This window comes from Emys orbicularis, chromosome 4 (genome assembly GCF_028017835.1).
Source record: "Emys orbicularis isolate rEmyOrb1 chromosome 4, rEmyOrb1.hap1, whole genome shotgun sequence".
NCBI lineage: Eukaryota > Metazoa > Chordata > Testudines > Emydidae > Emys > Emys orbicularis.
The window spans coordinates 129223123-129250108 of NC_088686.1; the positions used below are offsets into that span (position 1 = coordinate 129223123).

Consider the following 26986-nt stretch of genomic DNA (forward strand, 5'->3'; position numbering starts at 1 on the left):
TCACTGTGTGCCCAGGTTGGAGCTCATGATCAGGGAGTCCTCTTCCTGGATGGTCTCCAGCTCTGCCGTCTGCACAGCCTGTGTGATGAGCGTCAGCTCCTGGCACAGCGTCTCAAAGCGGTAGCTCACCCGGATGTCCGGCACGTTGGTGCGTCTGATGTCGTTCCCCTCAGACCCTTCCTTCAGGTAATTGGGTCCCAGCCAGTAGCTCTTCACCTGGGAAAGAGGGCAGAGACGGATGGTCAGGAGGTCTCAGGATGGAACTTTCAGCATGCTGGATCACATGCTGGCTGCTGAAATGCAGTCACCTCTGGGGTGGGGAGCAGCAGTCGTATAACGGAGCGCAGCAATGCTATGCAACAGTCATGGCTGGGGAGTGAACAAGACTCCCAACAGACGGGGGGGATTCATGGCGCAGGCACGGAATAGCCAGAGCTGGAATCTGGCCAACGGCTCTGTAACAGGCACTAAAGGTCCCAGCCTCTGGTTTGTGTCTCGCCTGAAAGGCAGTGCAGCTCCGGAAGCAGAGAGCCCCTGGCACCGCGCTGCGGCACTGACTCTGACAGAAGCAGCGTGTGCCGCTCGACAGGACCTCCCCTCCAGCACCACAGTCCCCTCTGCGGCAGTGCAGGAGACGGGGCGTGGGCGGGGTACAGAGCCAGCGCCCCTATCGCCAGGCTGGGAGATGGGGCGTGGGCGGGGTACAGAGCCAGCGCCCCTATCGTCAGGCGGGGGCGATGGGAGATGGGGGGTGTAGGGTACAGAGCACAGCACCCCCTAACGCCAGGCTGGGCGCAGGAACCTGCCGAGGTTCCTCAGCGTGGCCTGCACAGTATTGAGCGGCCCAGGTTTTGAATGCATGCTGGGCTCTCGGAGCAGAAGGGGCCCTGCTGGGAGCGAGGGACCCCAGCGTTACCTTGTGGGAGAAGCCGCTCATGAGCACGCTGTTGCGAGCGAGTTCGCACATGTCGCAGGAGCTGAGCTTCCACACCTGCGTGGCGATGCTGTACTCCTCCATCAGGGGCTCCTGCAACGGCACGGCCGCGTCAGACCAGCCCACGCTGCCCCCCCCCCAGCAGCCAGCTCCCCGGAGCAGCCTCTCACCCCATACCCACCTGCAGCTGGGCAGGAGAGCATGGGAGGGGGGGCTGCTGATCGCTGCGGCCAACAGCCAGCACGGGCGGCACCCCGGCATGCTTCCCCCACACTGCCCTGCCCTGTGAGCCCCTGCCCGGGGCCCCTCCAGGGCCCAGGGGCAGCAGCTCAGTCCCTGGCCTCTCTGCTGGGGCTGGTGGCCCAGTTAGCACCAGCGGTGACTGGGCCCTGAAAGGGAAGCCGCAGTGCAGACGCTTCCCACAAGGGGGCAGCAGGAGGGCTCCTCGTGCCCAAAGATGCGGTTGGTGAGCACAGCCGGTTCCAGGCGGGGAGAGTTCTGCACCCGCCTCCACCCCACACGCCTCTCCCCGGGGGCCTCGGCGCGTGCATCTCCTGTTTGCACGCACCGCGCGGCCTGCACAACCGAGCCCAGTGGCCAGGAGACTGGGGGGAGTCCTGACCCTGAATGGGCCCACAATGGAGGGGAAAGGGCAGCGATAGTCCCAGTTTCCCTGGCATTTCACCCGCCGGGGACTGCCACTGGAGCCAAAGGAATCCCGGCCTGGGGGCAGGGCACAGTCCCCCAGCTGGCTGGAGCTGGACTTGCTGCCAAAGGCAGGGCAGACAGAAATCTGGGAACGAGTGGGGGGCCTGGGAGCAGCGTCTCCCCCATTACAGCACAGGGAGCTGCTTGCAGCCAGGCCCCCTCCAGCCTGACAGGGGCCTGAACCAAAACCCAGGTCAGCTCCCCACCTTTCCCCCAGCCTCAGCGGCGCGGCCCAGTCTCTGCTCTCACTGCAGCACCTGCAGGAGTCCCTTAGCCCTGCTGCAGAAAGGTGCGATCTCACCAGCTGGGCCGGCTTACATTAAAGCAACATTGCTGGGGACCTCCGGCTTCCCCTCCAGCAGCTGCAACAAAACCTACGCCGTGCTTTAAACACCCCAACCTCCCCCAGTGCCCGGCCCTGTCTGCGGGGTCAGCGCATTCCCAGGCCGGAGCCGGCAGAGAGCTGTGGGGTCCAGTCAGCAGCGCCGCCACTGCTCTAGGACCCTCTGGCTCCTGACACAAAACAGGGGCCCCAGCCCATTCCCTGGCAGGAAGGGTCCCCTCGCCTCTTTCACCCTAGCGATGAATCCTTGTGCCACCCCCAACCCCTCCCGAGTCTTGGTGTCACAGCCTACAGGCACACCAAGGCTGGTCTCATGCCCCCAGCTACCACCCTGGGCCAAGCTAGACACATGCAGCTCTTTCCATCTTTCCCCAAAGGTCAGTGTCTTCCACCCCCCGATCGTTGGCTGCTGTTCTCCTCCCAGCCCCTCCCCAGGCTGCTGGTGTCTCCCTGAGTGCTACACAGGGCCCCCAGATTGCGCTTTGCAGAGCTGCCTGGGGCGGCTGGGGTCTCGGCCCTGCGCGCCGCGACTCGCTCACCTTGGTGAAGTGGAACTGCAGGGGGTCATCAGTGGAGAGCGAGACCATCAGGCCGCGGGACAGATACTCGGGCAGTGGGTTGCGGTGGTAGCTCAGGAAGAGACTGTTGTTGCTGAGCGGGGACATGGCGATGCCGATCTGGGCTAGGTAGTAGAGGTACTGCAACACAGGCGCCTGGCCAGGACGAGCCGGGAGACAGCGTGGTTAACAGGGTCCCTTCAGAACCCGACTTTTCCCCACCCCACCTCGGAGCCCCAGGATCAGACCCCCCATGGTGGCTAGGAAGCTCTCCCGCTGGCATGCTAGAATTCCAGGGCTGTCCCTCTGTCCTGGCACTTTTAGCACCCTAACCAAGCTAAGTTCTCTTAACGTGCCCATCACCATGGTATCCGGGCTCCCCACCAGCCAAGGGCCTTCCCCAAGACCTGCCATGATGGAGATGCAGCCATCTGTACCGGTAATATCACAGCCCCCTGCCTGCTCCTGTCCCGTGCTCCGCTGTTGTGTCAGGGTCGCCGGTCACACAGTACCCGACAGAACCAACTGCCAAGTTCCCCCTGGGCGCAGCTCTCTGGGTTCTTACCTTGCGGAGCAGCAGCCCATGCGAGATGTTCTCTGACAGCATGAAGGCTGACACCAGGTGGTGGATCGGGCCCGCCTCCCCGCAGTGAGGGCGCAGGACAAAGGTGTGGAAGCCCCTCTTCCTGCAGAGAGGTTGCCAAAGGCAGGTCAGCGACTGGCCACTGCCTGTGGTGGGCACGGACCCACAGCACGTGAGCCAGGGAGCCACGAGGGCAGGGGATGCCGGGAACCGCACCACCCGAACGCAACCACCAGGAGCGGGCTCTCCTGGATAGGGAATCCCCAGACAGACCCTGCACTCTAAAGGGTGTCCGATACCCTGCTGTGTAATTCCCCAGCCACAAGGGGGCACTCCACAGCCAAAATGGTGTAACAGACAGCCCCCTGGCAGGACACGAACAGCTAGATTAGCAATGTCCTCCATGGGTCCCTGCAACCTGCCCAGAATTGCCAGGTGACCCCCCCAGTGCCATGGGGATGGGCCAGGCGGGGCGAGAGGGCTCCCTCTACCTGCACAGATGACTCCTCCCCCACTCGGGGGGTCTCCTACCTGCGCAGGTGGTTCAGCACCGTCATGTTGGCGTACATGTAGTACAGGTAGTACGAGTAGGGTGGATTGTCTTCTTCGACCCAGGTCCCGGGCAGGGGGCTGTCCTGGTTGAAGATGCGATGCTCTGGCTTGGATTCGTCATCCACGCTGTCAAAGCCGTCCACCTGCCGTGGGGAGGGGAGCGTGAGAAGTCGGAGGAGGAGCGCACGGTTCAGGGCAGGAGGACCTTCCCAGGGCTCCTTCCCAAGGCACCCCCACTGGAGGTGGTACTGTCCCCTCCCGGGTGACTATAGACCCCACGCCCCAGCTGGCAGAAGAAGGACTGACGTGCCCAGGTCAGGGGCAGGGCACCACAGAAGCAGGAGCTTGATGGATTTCAGATCTGGCATGTTACCCTCCCCAAGAAGGCTCCTGTCGCCCCACAGAAGCACTCAACTATGCCACACACATGGGCTTGTGCCGGCCATTCCCTGCTCGCCCTGCCGCCCCCAGCTCAATCCAACCCAGTCCCCAAGCCCTGTGGGTGGCACGCACGTGCTCCAGGAAGAGGTGTAGCTCCGGGTGGCTGGCAGGATGGATGGTGGCTTCGAAGAGGGGCAGGAAAATATTCTCCAGCATCTCCTGAAAGTTGGCTAGCTGCTTCTTGGTGCGGTACACATCACTGTGAGAGACAGAGAGGGCCCCCCCCCCGAGGGCAGGCTCAGACCGGGACTCCTCCCCACCATGGCCAGCTCGGCAGCTCGCTTCTTGGGACCAGATCCTGCTCCCGAATTCAATGGGGCTAGTCCTGATTTACACAGGGCAGGGCATCAGGCCACTAGCCCTGGGCCAATGGTCGTAGGATTCCTCTAGACCCTGGAGCCTGATTCCTCCTCTCCCTGCCCCACACTCAGTTGTCAGTTCCCTCCCTTCCAGGCTCCCTCATCCTGCTGCCTCCCCCAGTCCCATCCCTTCCTCTGCTGGGTTCACCCAGCTCCTGGGCCCTGGAATCAGGCTTCCCAATGAGCCTGACGCCTGCCTGGAGATGCAGGATGGCTCCCCCTCCAGCTGGATCCCTTCCCACTTGGGTCAGGACACTGCCCCACTAGGGAGCTCCTGGACTGTCCAGGTTTAGCCAAGCCCAGGCCCCAGAGCAGGGCTACTGGAATACAAAGAATCATCGTTGTCATCCTTGGTTGGAAGGGTCGGTCCCTGGCACGAAGCCCACGTGACCAGCTCTGTCTGGAGGCCCCCCCCTGCTGCTCCAGCCCTGCAGACAGAGACTACTCACAAGAGGCGTGGCACCTGCACCAGCCAGCGCACGTTGTTGGAATGCACCTTGTGGCTCACGGCCCACTTGGCCAGCTTGTCCCACTCGTCCCGTGACCGGCCGTATATGGAGAGCCGCAGCTCCGCATTCTGATACTTGCTCTCCTCCAGGTCGGACATCACCTCCTGCGGAGAGGATAACACGCACGTTCGCCGTGAGAAGTGCCCTCCCAGCCAGCGGGCTGGCTCGGGAAACGCACGCCTTGGCTCGTGAGACACAAGGAGAGACACGCACATGTGACACAGGGAGACACACATGCTTGTTACAGTGATGTAAGACCCCCACGTGCCTCTCGTGAAACACGAGACTCTCCCCCCCCACACACACACACACACAAACAGGCCTCACTAGGGGACACAAAAACAACAAGGAGTCTGGTGGCACCTTAAAGACTAAGATTTATTTGGGCATAAGCTTTCGTGGGTAAAAACCTCACTTCTTCGGATGCATAGAGTGAAAGTTACAGATGCAGGCATTATATACTGACACATGGAGAGCAGGGAGTTACTTCGCCAGTGGAGAACCAGTGTTGACAGGGCCAATTCAATCAGGGTGGATGTAGTCCACTCCCAATAATAGATGAGGAGGTGTCAATTCCAGGAGAGGAAAAGCTGCTTCTGTAATGAGCCAGCCACTCCCAGTCCCTATTCAAGCCCAGATTAATGGTGTTAAATTTGCAAATGAATTTTAGTTCTGCTGTTTCTCTTTGAAGTCTGTTTCTGAAGTTTTTTTGTTCAATGATAGTGACTTTTAAATCTGTAATAGAATGACCAGGGAGATTGAAGTGTTCACTTACTGGCTTATGTATGTTACCATTCCTGATGTCCGATTTGTGTCCATTTATTCTTTTGCGGAGGGACTGTCCGGTTTGGCCAATGTACATGGCAGAGGGGCATTGCTGGCACATGATGGCATATATAACATTAGTGGATGTGCAGGTGAATGAGCCCTTGATGGTGTGGCTGATGTGGTTGGGTCCTCTGATGGTGTCGCCAGAGTAGATATGGGGATAGTGTAGGCAACGAGGTTTGCTACAGGGATTGGTTCCTGGGTTGGTGTTTCTGTGGTGTGGTGTGTAGTTGCTGGTGAGTATTTGCTTCAGGTTGGGGGGTTGTCTGTAAGCGAGGACTGGCCTGCCTCCCAAGGTCTGTGAGAGTGAAGGATCATTTTCCAGGATAGGTTGTAGATTGTGGATAATGCGCTGGAGAGGTTTTAGCTGGGGGCTGTATGTGATGGCCAGTGGTGTTCTGTTATTGTCCTTGTTGGGCCTGTCCTGTAGTAGGTGATTTCTGGGTACCCGTCTTGCTGTCAATCTGTTTCCTCACTTCCCCAGGTGGGTATTGTAGTTTTACGAATGCTTGATAAAGATCTTGTAGGTGTTTGTCTCTGTCTGAGGGGTTGGAGCAAATTCGGTTGTATCTTAGGGCTTGGCTGTAGACAATGGATCGTGTGATGTGTCTTGGATGGAAGCTGGAGGCATGTAGGTAAGTATAGCGGTCAGTAGGTTTCCGGTATAGGGTGGTGTTTATGTGACCATCACTTATTTGCACTGTAGTGTCCAGGAAGTGGATCTCTTGTGTGGACTGGTCCAGGCTGAGGTTGATGGTGGGGTGGAAATTGTTGAAGTCCAGGTGGAATTCTTCAAGGGCCTCCTTTCCGTGGGTCCATATGATGAAGATGTCATCAATGTAGCGCAAGTAGAGGAGGGGCACTAGGGGACGAGAGCTGAGGAAGCGTTGTTCTAAGTCAGCCATAAAAATGTTGGCATACTGTGGGGCCATGCGGGTACCCATAGCAGTGCCACTGACTTGAAGGTATAAGTTGTCCCCAAATCTGAAGTGGTTGTGGGTGAGGACAAAGTCACAAAGCTCAGCCACCAGGCATGCTCTGGCCTCATCAGGGATACTGTTCCTTACAGCTTGTAGTCCATCCTCATGTGGAATATTGGTGTAAAGTGCTTCTACATCCATGGTGGCCAGGATGGTGTTTTCAGGAAGAACACCAATGCATTGTAGTTTCCTCAGGAAGTCGGTGGTGTCTCGAAGATAGCTGGGAGTGCTGGTAGCGTAGGGTCTGAGGAGAGAGTCCAAATAGCCAGATAATCCTGCTGTAAGAGTGCCAATGCCTGAGATGATGGGGCGTCCAGGGTTTCCGGGTTTATGGATCTTGGGTAGCAGATAGAATACCCCTGGTCGGGGTTCTGGGGGTGTGTCCATGTAGATTTGTTCCCGTACTGTAGCTGGGAATTTCTTGAGCAGATGGTGTAGTTTCTTTTGGTATTCCTCAGTGGGATCAGAGGATAGTGGCCTGTAGAATGTGGTCTTGGAGAGTTGCCTGGCAGCCTCCTGTTCATAATCCGACCTGTTCATTATGACTACAGCACCTCCTTTGTCAGCCCCTTTGATGATAATGTCAGAGTTGTTTCTGAGGCTGTTTCTGAGGATGGCATTGCGTTCTGTACGGCTGAGGTTATGGGACAAGTGATGTTGTTTGTCCACAATTTCAGCCTGTGGACGTCTGCGGAAGCACTCTATGTAGAGGTCCAGTCTGTCATTTCGACCGTCAGGAGGAGTCCACGCAGAGTTCTTCTTCTTGTAGTGTTGGTAGGAGGGTTCCTGTGGGTCAGTGCACTGTTCAGTGGTGCGTTGAAAATATTCCTTGAGTCGGAGACGACGAAAGTAGGCTTCCAGATCACCGCAGAACTGTATCGTGTTCGTGGGGATGGTGGGACAGAAAGAGTCCCCAAGATAGGACAGACACTTCTGCTGGGCTAAGTGTGTGGTTGGAAAGATTGACAATGTTGTTAGATGAGTTGAGGGTACCACTGTTGTAGCCCCCTGTGGCAGGTAGGAGTTTAGATAGCTTACTGTCCTTTTTCCTCTGTAGAGAAGTGAAGTGTGCATTGTAAATGGCTTGTCTCATTTTTGTAAAGTCCAGCCACGTGGAAGTTTGGAACTCTCCAAGACCACATTCTACAGGCCACTATCCTCTGATCCCACTGAGGAATACCAAAAGAAACTACACCATCTGCTCAAGAAATTCTCAGCTACAGTACGGGAACAAATCTACATGGACACACCCCCAGAACCCCGACCAGGTATTCTATCTGCTACCCAAGATCCATAAACCCGGAAACCCTGGACGCCCCATCATCTCAGGCATTGGCACTCTTACAGCAGGATTATCTGGCTATTTGGACTCTCTCCTCAGACCCTACGCTACCAGCACTCCCAGCTATCTTCGAGACACCACCGACTTCCTGAGGAAACTACAATGCATTGGTGTTCTTCCTGAAAACACCATCCTGGCCACCATGGATGTAGAAGCACTTTACACCAATATTCCACATGAGGATGGACTACAAGCTGTCAGGAACAGTATCCCTGATGAGGCCAGAGCACGCCTGGTGACTGAGCTTTGTGACTTTGTCCTCACCCACAACCACTTCAGATTTGGGGACAACTTATACCTTCAAGTCAGTGGCACTGCTATGGGTACCCGCATGGCCCCACAGTATGCCAACATTTTTATGGCTGACTTAGAACAACGCTTCCTCAGCTCTCGTCCCCTAGTGCCCCTCCTCTACTTGCGCTACATTGATGACATCTTCATCATATGGACCCACGGAAAGGAGGCCCTTGAAGAATTCCACCTGGACTTCAACAATTTCCACCCCACCATCAACCTCAGCCTGGACCAGCCCACACAAGAAATCCACTTCCTGGACACTACAGTGCAAATAAGTGATGGTCACATAAACACCACCCTATACCGGAAACCTACTGACCGCTATACGTACCTACATGCCCCAGCTTCCATCCAAGACACATCACACGATCCATTGTCTACAGCCAAGCCCTAAGATACAACCGAATTTGCTCCAACCCCTCAGACAGAGACAAACACCTACAAGATCTTTATCAAGCATTCGTAAAACTACAATACCCACCTGGGGAAGTGAGGAAACAGATTGACAGAGCAAGACGGGTACCTAGAAATCACCTACTACAGGACAGGTCCAACAAGGACAATAACAGAACACCACTGGCCATCACATACAGCCCCCAGCTAAAACCTCTCCAGCGCATTATCCACGATCTACAACCTATCCTGGAAAATGATCCTTCACTCTCACAGACCTTGGGAGGCAGGCCAGTCCTCGCTTACAGACAACCCCCCAACCTGAAGCAAATACTCACCAGCAACTACACACCACACCACAGAAACACCAACCCAGGAACCAATCCCTGTAGCAAACCTCGTTGCCTACACTGTCCCCATATCTACTCTGGTGACACCATCAGAGGACCCAACCACATCAGCCACACCATCAAGGGCTCATTCACCTGCACATCCACTAATGTTATATATGCCATCATGTGCCAGCAATGCCCCTCTGCCATGTACATTGGCCAAACCGTACAGTCCTTCCGCAAAAGAATAAATGGACACAAATCGGACATCAGGAATGGTAACATACATAAGCCAGTAAGTGAACACTTCAATCTCCCTGGTCATTCTATTACAGATTTAAAAGTCACTATCATTGAACAAAAAAACTTCAGAAACAGACTTCAAAGAGAAACAGCAGAACTAAAATTCATTTGCAAATTTAACACCATTAATCTGGGCTTGAATAGGGACTGGGAGTGGCTGGCTCATTACAGAAGCAGCTTTTCCTCTCCTAGAATTGACACCTCCTCATCTATTATTGGGAGTGGACTACATCCACCCTGATTGAATTGGCCCTGTCAACACTGGTTCTCCACTTGCGAAGTAACTCCCTGCTCTCCATGTGTCAGTATATAATGCCTGCATCTGTAACTTTCACTCTATGCATCCGAAGAAGTGAGGTTTTTACCCACGAAAGCTTATGCCCAAATAAATCTGTTAGTCTTTAAGGTGCCACCAGACTCCTTGTTGTTTTTGTAGATACAGACTAACACGGCTACCCCCTGATAGGGGAGACAGCCAGCCCCAAATTGGGCACATCCTATATGCCCCTCACCCTCCGCGCGCACACATTTTCACCCCCAGGAGGTTCTCTTCTCTGGATCCCCCACTCCCCGCTCCCTCAAACAGTCTCTGTTTAGCTCTGTTTCCACCCTGAGACCCCCATCTCTACACTGCTGTTCCCTGACACCCGGCTTTGCAAACTTGTCAACAAGACTGAGCAGCCCGGACACTAAATCCACTCGCTGTTCACCAGCGGGATCAACAAGAAACAGAAGGAGGCACCGTTGCCAGGCTGCACTAGCCCTTGGTGACCCTGCCCCCCTGACAGAATTGGCCTTTGGCTTCCTTCCCATGCTGCCTGCTCAGGGGGGCTTGGCAGGTGAAGGCAAGCGGGGCCGGTCTCCACAGCAGGGTGGCAAAGGTGCCAGGGCCCGGAGGATGCCCCTTCTGGGAGCACAGGCCCAGAGGAGGCTCTCACCTTGATGATGTGAGCGAAGTACTTTCCCGAGACCTGGTTGTCCGTCTTGATGAAGATCTCGCGCAGGATGGACTCCCCGATGGGGTTGTACTTGGTGTTGAACTTGTCAAAGCGGTGGAAGGTGTTACGGTCCTGCCGCCGGGGCAGAGGGACACGTCAGCGCACAGGCAGCCAGGAGAGGAGCACGTGCAGTCCCAGCCCAGTGACCCCACTGTCCTTCCCTGGCTCCCACCAGAGCAAGTCTGCAAAGACCCATCCTCTGAGTGCCCATCCCATGGCAGGGGCGAGCATCCCCTGCCTCCAGCGCCTTCTCCCCCAGACCTGACATCTTCTCCTCCCAAGGGGCCCCTGCTGCCCAGGTCTCACAGAGAGGATCCATCATTCAGCTCAGCAAAGGCCATGGGGCTGGAGCATCCTCTTGCCTCAGCTGCAGGACGTCCCTGCAGGCCAGTGCTGGGACAGCGGGGGAGCTGGCCTGAGCAGGCATGGGGTGCGGGAGCCTCAGCTCAAGAGCCGGGTCCCTTGGGGAGCACAGTGGGGCAGGTTCTACCCAGAATGGGTTTGCTTTCCTGTGCTGCACCTTTTCCCGACATCCCAGGTGGGAGCCACAGTCCTGCCCAGAGCAAAGGAGGCCATCCCCAGAGGGCAGCAGAGCTGGAGCACCTCCCGAGGGCAGCGTACCGCATGGACGTCCAGTGTGTCCACGCTGAGGTCGTAGGCCGTGAGGTTCATGGTCTCGAAGACCTCCTTCAGGGTCTGCTCCTTGCCCTTCTCCACGTGCACGATCTCGTCCAGGTGCTTCTTCATGGTGCGCTTGATGAAGCGCAGCAGGTGCTTCTGGTTCATGCAGGATGAGGCGTGGATGTGCGTGTCCACCTGCGCGGGGGGGAGGGACACACGTGACCAAGGCCCAGGGCCCAAGACCCCAGCCTCCCACAAGCACGGGCCGGGAGCAGAAGCCCTTGACCACTAGGTTGGAACCCAAGCCGAGGTCAGCAGGACCTGAAAGCCGTCACTGCCTGATGGGTCTCAGTCTCAGTGGGGAGGTGCTCATGGCCCCAGCACAGCAGAGAGGACAGGAACCAACTGGGCCACGGGGGCTGATGCAGGTGGTCCCTGCAAGCTGGGAGGAGCTGGCAGTGCTGCTGCCCAAGCCCGGGGGACAGAGGACCTCCCTCCCTAGGGCAATCAGACCAGCGAGGAATTTGCTTGGCTGCATGGGATGATGCCTCGGGGAACACAGGGCTGGGGTAGGCTCCGGCCCTGATAGTACCTTGCGGATGTTGTAGAAGTCCCGGTGGGGGACCTTCTTCTGAGCCGCCAGCTCCTTCATCTCGTTGAGTAGGACGTGCATCTGGAACTTGGAGCTCAGGTACTGCAGCCGCCGGTAGCAGAAGGATTTTCTGGACAAGGGAACAGGTGATGGATCTGGGGTCTCTGTTCACAAGCCCCTGGGCCTAAACCCCCTTCACTGCAGTGCAGTGGTTGCCTAGTGGGTAGAGCAGTGGACTAGGACCCAGGAGCCCTGGGTTTGATCCCTGGCTCTGCCACTCTGTGGCCTTGGTGTTATTAACTGCAACTCTCGGGCTGTAGTCTGAAGAGGGGGCATCTTGTACCGCCTGCAGCCTGAGGCTGGACCAGTCCCATTCACACACTAGGTGGCCCTCGATTCAGCTCTGTAGCTGTAACGGTGCAGCAGCCAGCCCAGCAGAGGGGCCAGGCAGCCTCATGGGTGGGAGCAGCTGCCTACGCTGTGCAGCCCCAGGGAAGCGGGCAGGAAGGGAAGCTGCTCTGCTTACATGGGGCCATTGATGATCAGAGCCATCAAGACATTCATGTCGGCGATGAACTCCTGCAGGTCAGGGTACGGCAGGTCCAGCTCTGTGCTCCTGTGGGAGGAGACAGCACAGGGTCGGTCACACCGACATGTCATGCACAGTCATGGGGGCAGGGAAAGGGAGCAGCCCAGGACAGGGCACCCAGCTGGCATGTGGGAGACCCAAGGTCAAGTCCCTGCTCCAGGAACTATTTACAAGGTGGCCAAGCTCCAGAGGAGAGATAGAGAAAGCCCCACCCAGAGTACCCCATAGCTCCATGGCTAGGGCACTGCCCTGCAATTCAGATCTCTTTCACAAGGGCAGGGGAGTTAATCCAGTGCCCAAGCCCCATTCACAGGGGTTGCTTCCAACCATCTCCCCAAACCCTCAAGCCATTTCAAGTGGTAGTGTTATTTGTCACCTTCCCTCCCAGCCCCCATTGGGTAGTATTGCTGGAGGCTGTTGAGCAGCAGCTACACCCACCCCAGAGGTGGCTGCCCTTAGATGCTAAGTGAAGTGACAGTTCATAGGGCTCCCTGGGATCTTTCGATGCAATGTAATAAAAAACCTCCTCTGAATAATATTATTCCTCCCACGAGAGGCAGTGCCGCTCGGTGCTTAGAGCCTGGGCTAGGACCAGGGGCTGGGCTCTGTCCCTGGCTCTCTGTGTGACCTGAGGAAAGCCGGCCAGCCAGGCTTGCAGAAGTGGGGCGAATGAGAGGAAGAAACCCCAAAGAGATGGCCAGGGAAGGCCACCCTGCTGGCCCCAGGCTAGCCCCAGGAAGGCAGAAGGCAAAGGGCACTTGGTAGCCAGACACAAAATGGGCACTGCATGTGCCACGCAATGCAGTGCCTCGGAGAGCCTGCTGGGAAGGGACGGGATTGGGCCCCATGGGCAGGACTCTCATTCCACGTGCCCCAAAGAGGCTGCTTCTCCAGTACAGACCTGGCTCCTTTCAGACCCCCCAGCCCTTGCTCCTTGCCGTGCCAGGCACCCAGGTTACACCTGGGTTCATGCCCAGAAGCCCTCCCACCTGCGCTTCCCCCCCCTCACCTGTCCACGACATCGCGCTTGGTGTAGACGTGGATCACGCCGCTGACCATCCTGAGGCCGAAGCCCAGGTCGGCCGGCATGGCCTCAGGGAGGCAGGTCTCGTAGGGGTGCTGGTCTGTGAATGGGGGGTGCACAGGAGCATCTGCAAACAGGAGGAGAAGCAGCGCAGGGAGCGTTCATACTGGGTTGGGGTCTGGACAGCACCTAGCGCTAGCCTGGGACTAGGTCCCTCGTGGAGCCCCAGGGCAAGGCATCAGAGTCTTCGGCAAAGGCGGGGGGGCCCCGAGAGCAGGACTCCCCAGTCCAGATATGTCACTCGCCTGCTCAATGCCGCCCCCTCCCCCCGGGACTCCTTCCATCTCGCAATCCAGACTTTTGCCCCTTCCCCCCCACCAGGGACCCTCCTCCCTCAGGGCCCCCCATCCGACTCCCCTCACACAATGCCCCCTCCGACCACCCCCTTTGAATGAACAGGGGCAGGGGGAGCATGACCAGGATGCAAGTGCCAGCAGGTGGGGAAGGGGCGGGTCACCCAGTGAGCCGAAAGCTAGCTCGACACCCCGCTCCCCCACTCCTGGGCAGGATTGTTCCAAGGCAGTGGTCCCCAACCTTTTTAGTCTGGCGGGCGCCAGACAACGAGCCACGGAGGACTGTGGCAGCAGACGAGCATCCGCCGAAATGCTGCCACCAAGCGGCAACATCAATAGGTGTCGCCGCCGAAATGCCGCCAAGCAGCGTCATCCAGAGGTGTCGCCGCCGAAATGCCTCTGAAAATCGGCAGCATTTTGGCAGCGACGCCTCTGGATGACGCTGCTTCTCGGCAGCATTTCGGCTGATGCTCGTCCGCCGCCAGTACGCGGGCGTACTTAGATGCCCCGGTGGGCGCCATGGCGCCTGTGGGCACCGCGTTGGGGACCCCTGTTCCAAGGGATGAGGCTTCTTCCCCTCTCCCCCACCCCTCCGGGAGTCCATTCTGCAGCCTCATGGGAACTGATCCACGGAGCCCTGCTCAGCTCCCCACCGGCCCACCCTCTCCTAGCCATCCATCGCGCTCCCACCCTGAGGCACCTCGGGGTTTACCCCGCCACTCATTGCTCCTCTGCCCACCGCAGCCCTGGCCTCACCTGCAGCCACGGGGGTCTCTGGGATCTCCTCATAGAACCGGGTCTCCAGTGGTTTCCCGGAGAGCTCCTCCAAGAAGCGGGTGGTGGTCTTGCAGAAGCTCTGCAGGGAGAGCCCCATGTACTTCTCCCGGATGAACAGTGCCTTCACCACGCTCTTGGCTGCATCTAGCAGGTCTGTGAAGGGCACCTGGATGGCAAAGAGGAGACACGGGCTCTAGCCAGGGTCAGGCCCACGGCTTGGAACCAGCCTGGGCTGGTTTCCATGGATGAACATGATCCATGCCCCAAACTGAGGTCTGGGAGGATCCATCCTATGGGGCATGCGGAAAGATGTGAATGCCAGTGCTTTAAGGGGTTAGAATAGGGCCTGGGTTTTCCCCATGGGGAGGAGGGAAAATCTTGCTCATATGTAAAGGGTTAAAAAATGATCAGCAGGTTTGGGATCTGGAAGCAGGTTTTCTTCAGTAATATCCTGCAGCAGCAAGTTCCGCAGGTTAACATACATGGTGGATTTAAAATAATAATATTTTTAACATAGTAAGAGTTTCATCCTTTTTAAATGTTACCTTTTAATTTCACCGATCTCTCTCTCTCTCTCTCTCTCTCTCTCACACACACACACATACACACGTCCTTGTCAAGGATTTTCGGAGCTACCAGACCCAACTGGTCACCTCTTCATTTCCTATCTTAGGGTTTTCCTCGGCCACCCTAGACAGAAGCCATCAGCCTCCCTATTGCAGGAGTCGTGCTGGGAAGCGGTGCCTCCCCCTGCCTGGGTCCCTTCCTTGGATGCTGGTGCTGAGCCAGCCTGGGAGGATGTACAGGGGGCTGTGGCCTGAAAATGAACTCTCTTCTTCGGGCCTCAACCAAGGAGATGAGAGGGGGCTAAGGATCCCCCGAAGGGGAGACTTGGGGGCAGAGAGGAGAGAGGGCGCGTCTCCACATCCTCAGCTCCAATCACCATCTACTCTTCTCCTGTAGCAGGGGAGCCTGCTGGAGGCGTAAGACCAAAGCCTGCCTGGCCCAGGAGACATCAGTCCCAGCCCTAGGCCAGCAGCAAGTGGGAGAGAGACGTGCAGGGGGAGCTTTCTTCCCCTCCCCCAAGACGCCGCTCCACTCCTTGTATTATTGCAGCCAGCTGGGCACACACGCCCACTCCGTCTCTGCTGCACGTGAGGATCTGTGTACAGCCACATCCTTCCGAGCGTGTAACACACCCACACAGAGGGAAACGCTGCCGCCACGTCTATCGCTGGCTGGGGAGTCATCTGGACAGGCACCAAGAATCTTGTGAACGAGCAGGAAGGCGCGTGGCTGAGGCTGCAACGGCGACGCTGCCTTGGCAGTTTAACGTCCCCATCGTGGAGGTGTGTGCAAGCAAGTGATCTCCCACACAGAGAGCGTACATGTTATAGACACGCTGCGGGGAGCCGGGCGATTTCCCACACAGAGAGCATACACGTTATAGACACGCTGCGGGGAGCCGGGCGATCTCCCACGCAGAGAGCGTACACATTACAGATGCGCTGCTTGGCGTGCGTGCGATCTCCCACGCTGAGAGCGTACACGTTATAGACACGCTGCCGGACAGGCGTGCGAGCTCCCACGTGGAGAGTGTACACATTACAGTCGTGCTGCCGGGGTGCGGCCGATCTCCCACGCAGAGAGCGTACATGTTACAGACGCGCTGCTGGGCGATCTCCCACGCTAAGAGCGTACATGTTATAAACGTGCTGCTGGACAGGCATGCGATCTCCCACGCAGAGATCGTACATGTTACAGACGCGCTGCCAGACAGGCGTGCGATCTCCCACACCGAGAGCGTACACGTTACAGATGCACTGCCAGGAGTCGGGCGATCTCCCACGCAGAAAGCATACACGTTACAGACATGCTGCCGGGCGGGCGGCTGATCTCTGATGCAGAGAGCGTACACGTTACAGACGCGCTGCTGGGCGGGCGGGCGGGCGATCTCCCTTGCAGAGACTGTGTACGTTATAGACGTGCCGCCAGGAGATGTTCTGGCCCCTGGGGCTTTGCAGACTCTCCCTGGATGCTCTAACTTCCTATCCGCTGTCCTTTTCAGCTCACTGTCCATGTTTTCTGCCTGGCACGTTCAGAGGCAGATCGAGCCCACAGCCAACAAGCCAAAGGTGATGGGAGATAAGGAATTAGAGGATCAGGAAGAGAAACAGGAATCATGCAGCCCTGCAGGACGCTGAGTAGCGGAGGGATTGTACTGGCTACACAAATCACAATACATAGCTCTTTTCTACCCACGGTGCCCGTGCTTTACCAGCATTAGTACATTGAGCCTCGCAGGGGAGGAGAGGGAAAAGGGCTAGAGAAAGGCCAGGGCAATAGGCCCACTAGCCGTTTCACTTCCTGGAGCGTACCATTGCAAAGTCTCTTAGGGTCCATCTACACAGTGAGCAGCAAGTCTCAGAGCTCAGGTCCACGGGCTTGGGTCCACGGGGTTCACACTCCAGTGCTAAAACTGTTAGGATATAGATATTCAGGCCTGTCTGTAAAGGCGTATACTTTAAGAATTTAGGTGTATTCTTATCACTTAGCTAGTTATAGAGGTATAAAAGAAAGAATCAAAATCACTCTCTGTGAAAGGGCCTTCTCGTACTGTGACAGTCTGAGGCTCTGTTCTTAGACTAAGTAAGGCCTTTGGCTAAGCAGCAGAGGCAGCCATAAGCTGAGAAGTGAACGGTCACATCCTCACATTCCAAACTAGTCACCTGGAAATAAGGTGCTATTGGGCTGTTAGGAATACAATTCTGTCCTGATATTCCTATCACCTCCAGAGAAAGGAAGATGTAAAAGCAAACTTAGGTTGATAGTTTTCTGTCTGGTAAGAACTCACTTATCAACAGCTGGGATGTAAAATTCTCACTTCTGTATTGTTTTGTATGTTTATTTGCATGGTCTCTGTCTGGTTCTGTAATTGTTTCTGTCTGCTGTATAATTAATTTTGTTAGGTGTAAACCAATTAAGGTGGTGGAATATAATTGGTTAAATAACCATGTTACAGTATGTTAGGATTGGTTAGTTAAATTTCAGTAAAATGATTGGTTAAGGTATAGCTAAGCAGAACTCAAGTTTTACTATATAGTCTGCAGTCAGTCAGGAAGTAAGGGGGGAATGGGAACAGGGAATGGGGGTGGGGAAATTGGAATCATGTTTTGCTAAGGGGGGAAATGGGAACAGGGATGGCTCTGTGGTGTCAGAGCTGGGAAGGGGGACACTGAGGAAGGAAACTGGAATCATGCTTGCTGGAAGTTCACCCCAATAAACATTGAATTGTTTGCGCCTTTGGACTTCGGGTATTGTTGCTCTCTGTTCATGCGAGAAGGACCAGGGAAGTGAGAGGGTGAAGGAATAAGCCCCCTAACAAAAACTAGCTGTGTAGACATTTGGGCTGGCGCTCAGGCTCTGAAACCCACCCCCCTCCCTAGGCTTCAGAGCCCAAATCTCTACCCAGATGCTTTAGGGCAATAGCATGGGCCCGGCGAACCCTGCCGACCGGGACTCTGATGCACTGGCACGGGCTGCATGGCCTGGCGACAGGGCCGGCTCCAGGCACCAGGCAACCAAGCTGGTGCTTGGGGCGGCACCTGGAGGGGGGCGGCGCGGCGCTCGGGCCGCCGGGGAGAGCGGGGCCACAGCCGGGGCTCGCCACCCTGCCCCCGGCGCTCTGGCCGCCGGGGGGAGAGCCGAGCCCCCGCCGGGGCTCGCCGCCCTGCCCCCGCCGGGGCTCGCCGCCCTGCCCCCGGCGCTCTGGCCGCCGGGGGGAGGGGGGGGGGGAAGAGCCGAGCCCCCGCCGGGGCTCGCCGCCCTCCTCCCAGGGCTCCGGCCGCCCTCCCCTCCGGCGCCCTCCCCCCGGCCGCCGGGGGGAGAGCGGAGCCCCCGCCGGGGCTCGCCGCCCTCGCCCCGGGGCTCCGGCCGCCCTCCCCCCGGCGGGAGAGCCGCCCCCCCCCCCCCCGTGCTCCGGCCGCCCGCCCCCCCCCCCCCCCGTGCCTGGCGAGCTCCTGTTACTAGTGTGTGCACGCGCTTGCACGCATAGGATCTGATCCAAAGCCCACAGAAATTAAAGGCTCCCAGGTCCAGATCCTCAAAGGTATTTAGGCATTTGATTCCCATTGGGGAGTTACCTAAATTCCTCTGAGGATCCGGGCCCTGCTGACTCCAGCGGGTGTTGGAACAGGCTCACAGTGGGCTGGGTTTCTAGAGACATTGTCCAGATGAAAATCATGGGCCAGATCCTGAGCTGGTGGTCAGTCAGTGTAGCGACACCAATTTCCACCAGCGGAGAAGCCAACCCCTCATATTTTAAAACTTCCTCTTGCTCCTAACAATACTTTATAGAGGATTCGAGTGTCACCTGCTTATTTACATTTGCTATCAGTTTTCTCTTTGCATTTCCCTCCCTAGATCAATCAGCTTTGCTCTCTGATCCTCATGGGCTGTAGTCAGGTTCCCTGTCCTGCCTGCGACGGGTTAAATTATGCACAAATAACCCCTCACCTTTTAAATACAGGAACACATCCAATCTAGACCAGGTTTGGTAAAGCCCGTTACAGTGGGGGCCAGGTCCCTTTCCGCAATACTAACAGGCTAATAAAGGAGCAATGAATTCTCCCAGCCATGTGATGAAAGCAGCTGGCACCGTACAGGTCAGAACTCCTTAGCCAAATCACACTGCTGCACAGCGATATGCCGCGGAAGGGAAGACGCTCGGACGACGGGTACCCATTGCTATTTCAGCAAGGAGAACTGTGCTAGGAACTACTTTTAGATGTCACCTTGATCCAGAGGGAAAGGGGACAGGGAGAGAGCAGAATGGGCCACATCCTCAACTGATGTAAACTGGCATCACTCTGTTGATTCCAATGGGGCTGTGCCAATTTACATCAGCTGGGGATGTGGCCCAGGGATTGGTGGCCCCAAATGGGGTTCAAGAGGATCCCACGAGGATCTCACTGGATCCTGCTGGTTCTGGAGATGGGAGGGCCAGCCCCTGGCTCGGGTACTCAGGGGCAGATGTACTGCCCATCACCCAAGACGAGGGGATTTGGGGATAGATGCTGTGGCCCAGCCCTCGAGATCGGGTACAGCGAGGTGCCCAATGACATGGGCAGAGGTGTCTCAGGGCACGTCCATACCACAAGGGAAGGTGTCAGTGTGGCACAGGCCGGCATACCTGCACTACCTGCACCAGCTGGATTAGCGCTAACAGCGCAGCGAGGACATGGTGGTGCGGGCTAGCTACCAGTAAAAGCCCACCAGAGACTCGGGGGATGTACTCGGGTTGCTGGCCCGTGTCAGGGTCTGTGCTGTTGGCTCTTCATTGTTACCCACGCTAGATCACAGGTGTGGTCAGACCTTCACCTGCAGCACAGACGTACCTTAGAGAGGGGAGGGGCACTGGCGGGCTCAGGGAGACCAGAGAATGCAACACAGCACACAGGGGGTGTCAGTTCCAATCCCACCCCAGGTCCCTGTAGCCAGCCAATCCCTATCACAAGGTGCCTTTCCCCTCTAGGGGGCACTGGCTCTGATCCAGCCCCAAGTCATAGAACCATAGAATCTCAGGGTTGGAAGGGACCTCAGGAGGTCATATAATCCAACCCCCTGCTCAAAGCAGGACCAATCCCCAACTAAATCATCCCAGCCAGGGCTTTGTCAAGCCTAACCTTAAAAACCTCTAAGGAAGGAGATTCCACCACCTCCCTAGGTAACCCATTCCAGTGCTTCACCACCCTCCTAGTGAAAAAGTTTTTCCTAATATCCAACCTAGACCTCCCCCACTGCAACTTGAGACTATTACTCCTTGTTCTGTCATCTGGTACCACTGAGAACAGTCTAGATCCATCCTCTTTGGAACCCTCTTTCAGGTAGTTGAAAGCAGCTATCAAATCCCCCCCTCATTCTTCTCTTCTGCAGACTAAATAATCCCAGTTCCCTCAGCCTCTCCTCATAAGTCATGTGCTCCAGACCCCTAATCATTTTTGTTGCCCTCCATTGGACTTTCAAATTTTTCCACATCCTTCTTGTAGTGTGGGGCCCAAAACTGGATGCAATACTCCAGATGAGGCCTCACCAATGCCGAATAGAGGGGAACGATCACGTCCCTCGATCTGCTGGCAATGCCCCTACTTATACAGCCCAAAATGCCGTTAGTCTTCTTGGCAACAAGGGCACACTGTTGACTCATATCCAGCTTCTCGTCCACTGTAACCTCTAGGTCCTTTTCTGCAGAACTGCTGTCTAGCCACTCGGTCCCTAGTCTGTAGCAGTGCATGGGATTCTTCCGTCCTAAATGCAGGACTCTGCACTTGTTCTTGTTGAACCTCATCAGATTTCTTTTGGCCCAATCCTCTAATTTGTCTAGGTCCCTCTGTATCCTATCCCTACCCTCCAGCCTATCTACCACTCCTCCCAGTTTAGTGTCAAGTCAGAGGGGAGTGACTGGCTCCTGGGGTCTTTGAGAGAGAGGGAGGGTAACCCAAGTAACCCTTAGTTCCCACTCCACGCAGGCAGCCCCTTGTGCCAGGCAAACTCACCCCACATGTCTCTTCCCCAGAGATGGTGACCCTCTGGAACTCTCTCTCCAGCAGCACATCCCTCTCCTTGGGGAGATGATCCACCAGGTCCTCGTTCTGCTCCTTGTATAGCCTGGGGGAGGGATGGGGGAAGAGATGGGTCAGGGGTCAACGGCGGGTGTTTTGCCCTGGCCTTGCCCCAGCTCCCCGTCACTTCCACGGCCCGTGGCGCTATCCAGAGACAGACACACACGGCACAGGGAGACGTGCAAACACAGACTCGGCCCGCACTGTGTGGGGACAGCTGGGCAGGGGGAGCTCCCCTGGGATCTCAGCAGCCACACAGCAGCAATGATGTGCCCACTGTGACCCAGTAACCAGATTCACAGCTCAGCCGCTCTGTGCACCGGGGGGCTGGCGCTCAGCTGAAGAGAGAAGCCAATCCCCAGCTGAGTGCCACCTCCTGGGCAGCAGTCTGTAGCGAAGATGGCACTCAAGAAGGTCCCATTCACCAGGCATCAGGGCTCAGCTTGGCTGCTGGAGGTTGGGTTACTGGGAACCTGGCACTGGACTGAGAGCCCTGCCCTGGGCAGCTCAGCCCAGGAACACACGAGCAACGAAGGGGACATAAACAAACCGCAACAGAGACAAGAGGCAGTGCCAGCACCGTCCGTGGCATCTGAAAGCAAAGGCAGGTGGGAAAGGGAGCTCAGAGCGAGGGAGAGTGCCCAGCAGGACGAGCGATCCAGCCAGCACCAGCTCTCCAGCCCGGCCTCCCTGAGGCAGGCACTTTCCCTAGAGGGCACGGGAGCAAAACCCACCCCACTGCACCAGCGGGCCTGGCTGCTGCTAGAGCTGTAGGATTACCAGCTTTCATCACAGGGATGCCAGCTCTGCCTGCCATCCCCACCCTAGAGAGCAGGCCCTGCTTAGCCGCTCCCCAAAGGGGACACCCCACTCCTCCCCTTTCTCCTCCAACTCACACTCCTTCTCCCCTAACTGCGTCCCTTCTTCCCCACCCCTAGAGGAAGCGCCCTACTTAGCGGCTCCCCAGAAGGATATGCATGGCCCCATCCCTTCCCCCATCCACGCCTGGCTACCTGCAGAGCCTCCAGTACACACCATCACTCAGGAATGGGAGGGGGTGCAGGAAAGCCCCCAGGTTGGCTCCTTTGGCACCAGCTACTGCAGGAGGGACCTGAGCTCATTTGTGATGTCCCCCACAATCCTGGTGGATCCCCTACAGCAGGGGTAGGCAACCTATGGCACGTGTGCCAAAGGCGGCACGCGAGCTGATTTTTAGTGGCACTCACACTGCCCGGGTCCTGGCCACAGGTCCGGGGGGCTCTGCATTTTAATGTAATTTTAAATGAAGCTTCTTAAACATTTTTAAAACCTTATTTACTTTACATACAACAATCATTTAGTTATATATTATAGACTTATAGAAAGAGACCTTCTAAAAACGTTAAAATGTATTACTGGCACGCAAAACCTTAAATTAAAGTGAATAAATGAAGACTCAGCACACCACTTCTGAAAGGTTGCCGACCCCTGCCCTAGAGAATGCTGCTCCCCAGCCGGGCTGGGATCGGGTGGAGCCCCAGCCCCCAGGGCGCTCCCAGCTCACCCCAAGTTGCTGGCAGAGGGGGAAAAGCCAGACACTCACTGTAAGTCAGCAGCACTGTCAATTTTCAAGAAGTCCTGTTTGGCTCTGAGTAAAATGTCGGGTTCTAGTCTGAGGACAAACGGGAAGCAGAGGCAGAGGCAGGGGCAGGGGCAGACGGATGGACGGATGGAGACAGACAGGGAGGAGAGAGGAAGAAAGAAAACATGGGTGTTAATACAGAAACCAACACCAGGCACCACAGACCAAGTGAAACTCACCAGGATGGGAAAGGGGACCCCAGAGCAAAGAGACCCAAGAGAGTCCGGGATGCCTGGGGGACCAGAGAAGGACCAGGGCTGGGGGACCCAGGAGAGCCATAGCAACCTGAGAACCCAGCCCCTCCTCCCCCAAACTCCGCCCAGCTCTGTTCTTTGGGGTGCTGCTGATCCTGAGGCCCGAGCGAGGCAGGAGAGACAGAGCCTGCTCTGCCTGACGGACAGGGTGGGGACAGTGTGTTCAGCTAACCCCCCAGCGGGGACCCCCAAGGAACCCCAGGATGCTTCCAGCTGCACAAACTCCAGGCAGGATGGGTCAGCCTGGCGCTGCCAGGCCTGCACAAACACCCGCTCCAGCCAGAGGCTCAGCCTGCTGCTGGGTTGCCCATAAGCTGCCCTGCTGGGCTCCATGGCAGCAGACCCGGCCTGAAGACCGAGCAGGCGGGTCTAAGAACAATCCTGAGGGCCCTGGGGGTGTATGAGTGCTCCTGGCTGGGGTGCAGTGAGTTTCTCAGGCCCCTGACCAGCCACAGCTCACAGTTGACCCTGAAGGGACCCTCCCCCCTTGTCTAATCCCAGCTCCCTGGTGGAGCCGGTTAGCCGTTAATTCAATGATACTCCCTCCGCTCTGCCCCAAGCGGGGCATAATGAGGTCAGGACCTAGAGAAATGTGGGGAGATGGGGACAGAGCGGGGGCATCGCCTTACTTCACGTCCTGGCTGATCTGCCGCTCCAGCCGCTGGCGCCTCTCCTCCAGCTGCTCAATGGGGCTGTCCTCGGGGAACTCGTAGGGGGCGCTACGCATGTCGCTCTCCACCAGCGAGCGGGAGAACAGCTCCTGGGGGCAAAGCAGCACAGGACAAGCCGTGAAGGGAGCTGCCAGCGCAGCCTTCAAATCATCCCCGCCCGGCACGCCGTGGCCGATCGCTGGCATGCATCAGCGTGACGAGTTCCTCCCATCCTCAGCTGGCGCAGGGAAGCCGCCGGAGGCTCCCAGGGGTCGCCAGATTTCCCAGCAGCAGGGCAGACAGTCCGCAAAAGGTGGGGAAGGAAATAGATGAGCAAGCAGAGATTGCCTGGCTCAGAGCAATGGGAACTGGCCACAGGAGAGCAGCTCGAAGCCAAGGCAGGCCAGCACTGACTGGGAGCCTCAGTGCAGGTGCCGGGGAATGAATGTCTGTCTGTTGGCAGAAGAGCCACAGGTAGCCCCTCTACCCCAAAAAGTGGCCTCTCTGGAGTGGGGCAGCACAGAGAAAGGCACCAGCTGCTGCTGCCGCCCCTTCAGAGCCCAGGGCTGCCAATCCAGCGCGGGTCACAGGCTGGCACTAAACCTGCTCAGGACGCTTGTTCAAAGCAGAGAGGAGTCGGTGTGGTTTGCCCGGGAGGCTCAATACACACGGAGGGGATGGGGGTGGGGCAGGGCCTGATCGGACAGCTCTCAGCATTCCCCTCCTCCTCCCCCACTGCGGCCTGCCCAGACCAGCTGCCTCAGGCTCCATGCTCCTGACAGGATAATTGATCCCTCTCAATTGGATGATGATAAATCTGCCCCCGGGAGTCAGGGTGTTGCTGATCAATGGCTTTTAGCGCCCTGGCCATGAGGTGCAGAGCCCCAGGGACGTGCCTCAGCGGATTCCCGGCCCAGTGTCAGGACCTGGCGGCGAGGGAGCGTGGTCAGTGATCGATGCCACAAGAGCGCTCGCTTAGGGACCAGTCTCCCCACTGAGAGCGCCCTGAGGCCGCCGCGTGGTGCCCTGAGCGGAGAGAAATGCAGCTCCAGGCTGAGTCGGGCCTGCTCTGCAGGGATCTCCCTGGTGCCTCAGAAATGCTTTGGGGCGGGGAGATGCCGGGCTCCTTGGGACACACTCGGCCTCATCCAGAAAAGAGATGGGCAGATATTGGCTGGAGCACTAACAAGGCTCTTCCCTAAGCCTGGGCACACAGACCGATCATTTCCGTTAAAGCGTAAGGTCTCCGAGAACACATCAAAGACCAGCGCAGTGTCCAAGCTGGAGCAATCCTCAGGCTGGCCAGCCAGGAGCCCACAGGCCTGGAGCTGCTGCCTTCCCCTGCTTCCTTACTGCTCTCTTCCCGGGGCAGCCACTAGCACCAGAGCCCTCAGTCACAGCAACATCCACAGAGGCCAGCGGCCCCGCAGTTTGCAAACATCCCCCGAAGAGCCCTAGGTCTAACTCTCCTTCTAAACAGCCAGATGATGTCTGCCTGCACTGGCTCCATTCAGGAGGGAGAGGGGGCCAGGCTGTGAGCGCCGCCTCACGCTCCGCCACCGTTTCCCAGAAGCCATTCGGGTCAGGCGACTGTTTTGGCTGAGCCAGCATGGGGCTAGTGGGCTCTGATGTGCCCAAGGTGCTCGTACCAAACATTCCTGACAGGAGACGGGCAGAAATGTCCCAACAGCTCGTGGCTGCTGAGGAGTCACCCACCGTTCTGAAAACCTGATCCGTCAGGCTGAGCACTGGCAAACTCAATGCACCGAGACACTGGGAGACAGATGCTGAGGGAAAGTGGGCTCCTGCTCATTCCACTGATTTGGGGACCCCTCCCTGGCTTTGCTTTAAGGGGACTACAAATGGGAAACAGTGGGATGGAAGGGAAGAGAAAGAGAACACAAAAAGATGATGGATGAAGGTGTATAGGGATGGATAGATAGAAAGGCCTGTAGAATGGGGTGGAATGGATGGCTGGACCTGGAGAATAGGGTGGGATAGATGGGTGGGTGAGAAGGCCTGGAGAATGGGGTGGGGTGGATGACAGAGGGATAGATGAATGGATGAGTGTGCATGGGATGGGAGAGGGAGAGATGCATGGGATGGGATGGGTGGATGGATAAATAGATGGGGAGTTTGCATGAGATGGAACAGGACGGACAGACAGCTACCTCAGCGATTTCCTTGTACTTGCCATCCATGGAGGTGCGCAGGTCGACAGGGAAGTGCTTCAGGCAATGCAGAGTCCCTGGCAGGGAGTGGGCAGACTGCAGTGATCGAGGCCCCAGCCCACCATGGATCTCTGTGGAAACACAGTTCAGACCAGTCAGCCAGGGAAGGGAGAGTGTGGGCTGCACGGCCCAGCGAGCAGCAGACGCCAGCCACACAAAGGGGCAGACTTTAGCCAGAGTTTAAAAAAAAAAAAAAGGGGGGGGGGGGGAGGGGGAAGTGGAGGAAAAATACATTTAACAATGGGGGGGGGAAAGAACCAACCCCGGAGTTAGCACAGTGGGGATCAGCGAGGAGGGTGTCTGTGTTTGTACAGCGCCTGGCACAGCGGGGTCCCGGTCACAGCTTCTAAGCGCTACTGTAATAATAGATAACCGATAGTGCTACAACACTGCCCGGTTCCCTTTGATCCTTTGCCTGCTGTCACTGCAATCCGGTCTCTTATCGGTGTAATGTGAGCTTCCATTCTCATCACCATGGCATCTGGGCACCTTCCACATCAAATCAACAGCACCAGCGAAGCCCCTAGCAGATGTCATGGAGTCTCTGGCATGCCTCCCTATTTTGGGGTAACAGCTCGGCTGGGGTAAGGATGGGATTTTATTTCTTTGTTTCAGGGTTTGGTTTGGTTTCTTTGCTGGGGTGGATGGGGGGAGGGGAGGAGGCATTTAGGTCAATGGGAGGTCAATAACAATGGTACTACCCTTCACTTCCTTAGCTTTTTCAGGCCTCAATGCACTTCACAGCCACTCAGCGGGCAAGAAAGAGAAAGAGGGAAGTCTCATCTTCATTTTACAGCTGGGAAAACTGAGGCATGGAGTGGCTTGCTCCAGATCACACAGCAAAGGAGAACCCAGGAGGCCTGATTCCTAGTCCCTCACTCTGACCTCCCATGTGAGGCAGCAATTCAGACATCTAAAGCATCCAGGCCGAGGTGTGTGAGTGAGCAACAAAGCACCCAGAAATATCTCAGCACATGCTGTCCCCCGCCCCGTTGTCAGAGGAGCTGGTGCTTTTCCTAAAGCCATTCCCTTCCCTCAGCAGTAAACAGCAGGACGGTTCCAGGGCACTGAATAGCTCAGAGGATTGGCAGTTCAGACACCATGGTAATAGAGGCTATATAAAAACCTAAGACAGAGGGGTAATAGGAGAAGGAGGCTCTCGCTGCTGCTCCAAATCCAGTCCAGCCTGGCAGGA

The 26986-nt window shown here is 56.9% G+C and overlaps 1 protein-coding gene across 1 annotated transcript; it reads right to left on the bottom strand.

The window, feature by feature from the left end:
* Nucleotides 1-25776, bottom strand: AMPD2 (adenosine monophosphate deaminase 2). The gene is made up of 17 exons (XM_065403070.1): nucleotides 25732-25776; nucleotides 23540-23670; nucleotides 22618-22686; nucleotides 20970-21081; nucleotides 14395-14581; nucleotides 13271-13412; nucleotides 12199-12288; nucleotides 11673-11802; nucleotides 11081-11275; nucleotides 10400-10531; nucleotides 4927-5090; nucleotides 4191-4317; nucleotides 3657-3820; nucleotides 3108-3228; nucleotides 2525-2698; nucleotides 917-1027; nucleotides 1-216 (listed from the first exon to the last, which is right to left on the bottom strand). Exons 1-17 carry the CDS (start codon nucleotides 25759-25761, stop codon nucleotides 1-3), a joined length of 2295 nt encoding a protein of 764 aa, XP_065259142.1. The 5' UTR covers nucleotides 25762-25776.
* Nucleotides 25777-26986: the final 1210 nt, after the last annotated feature.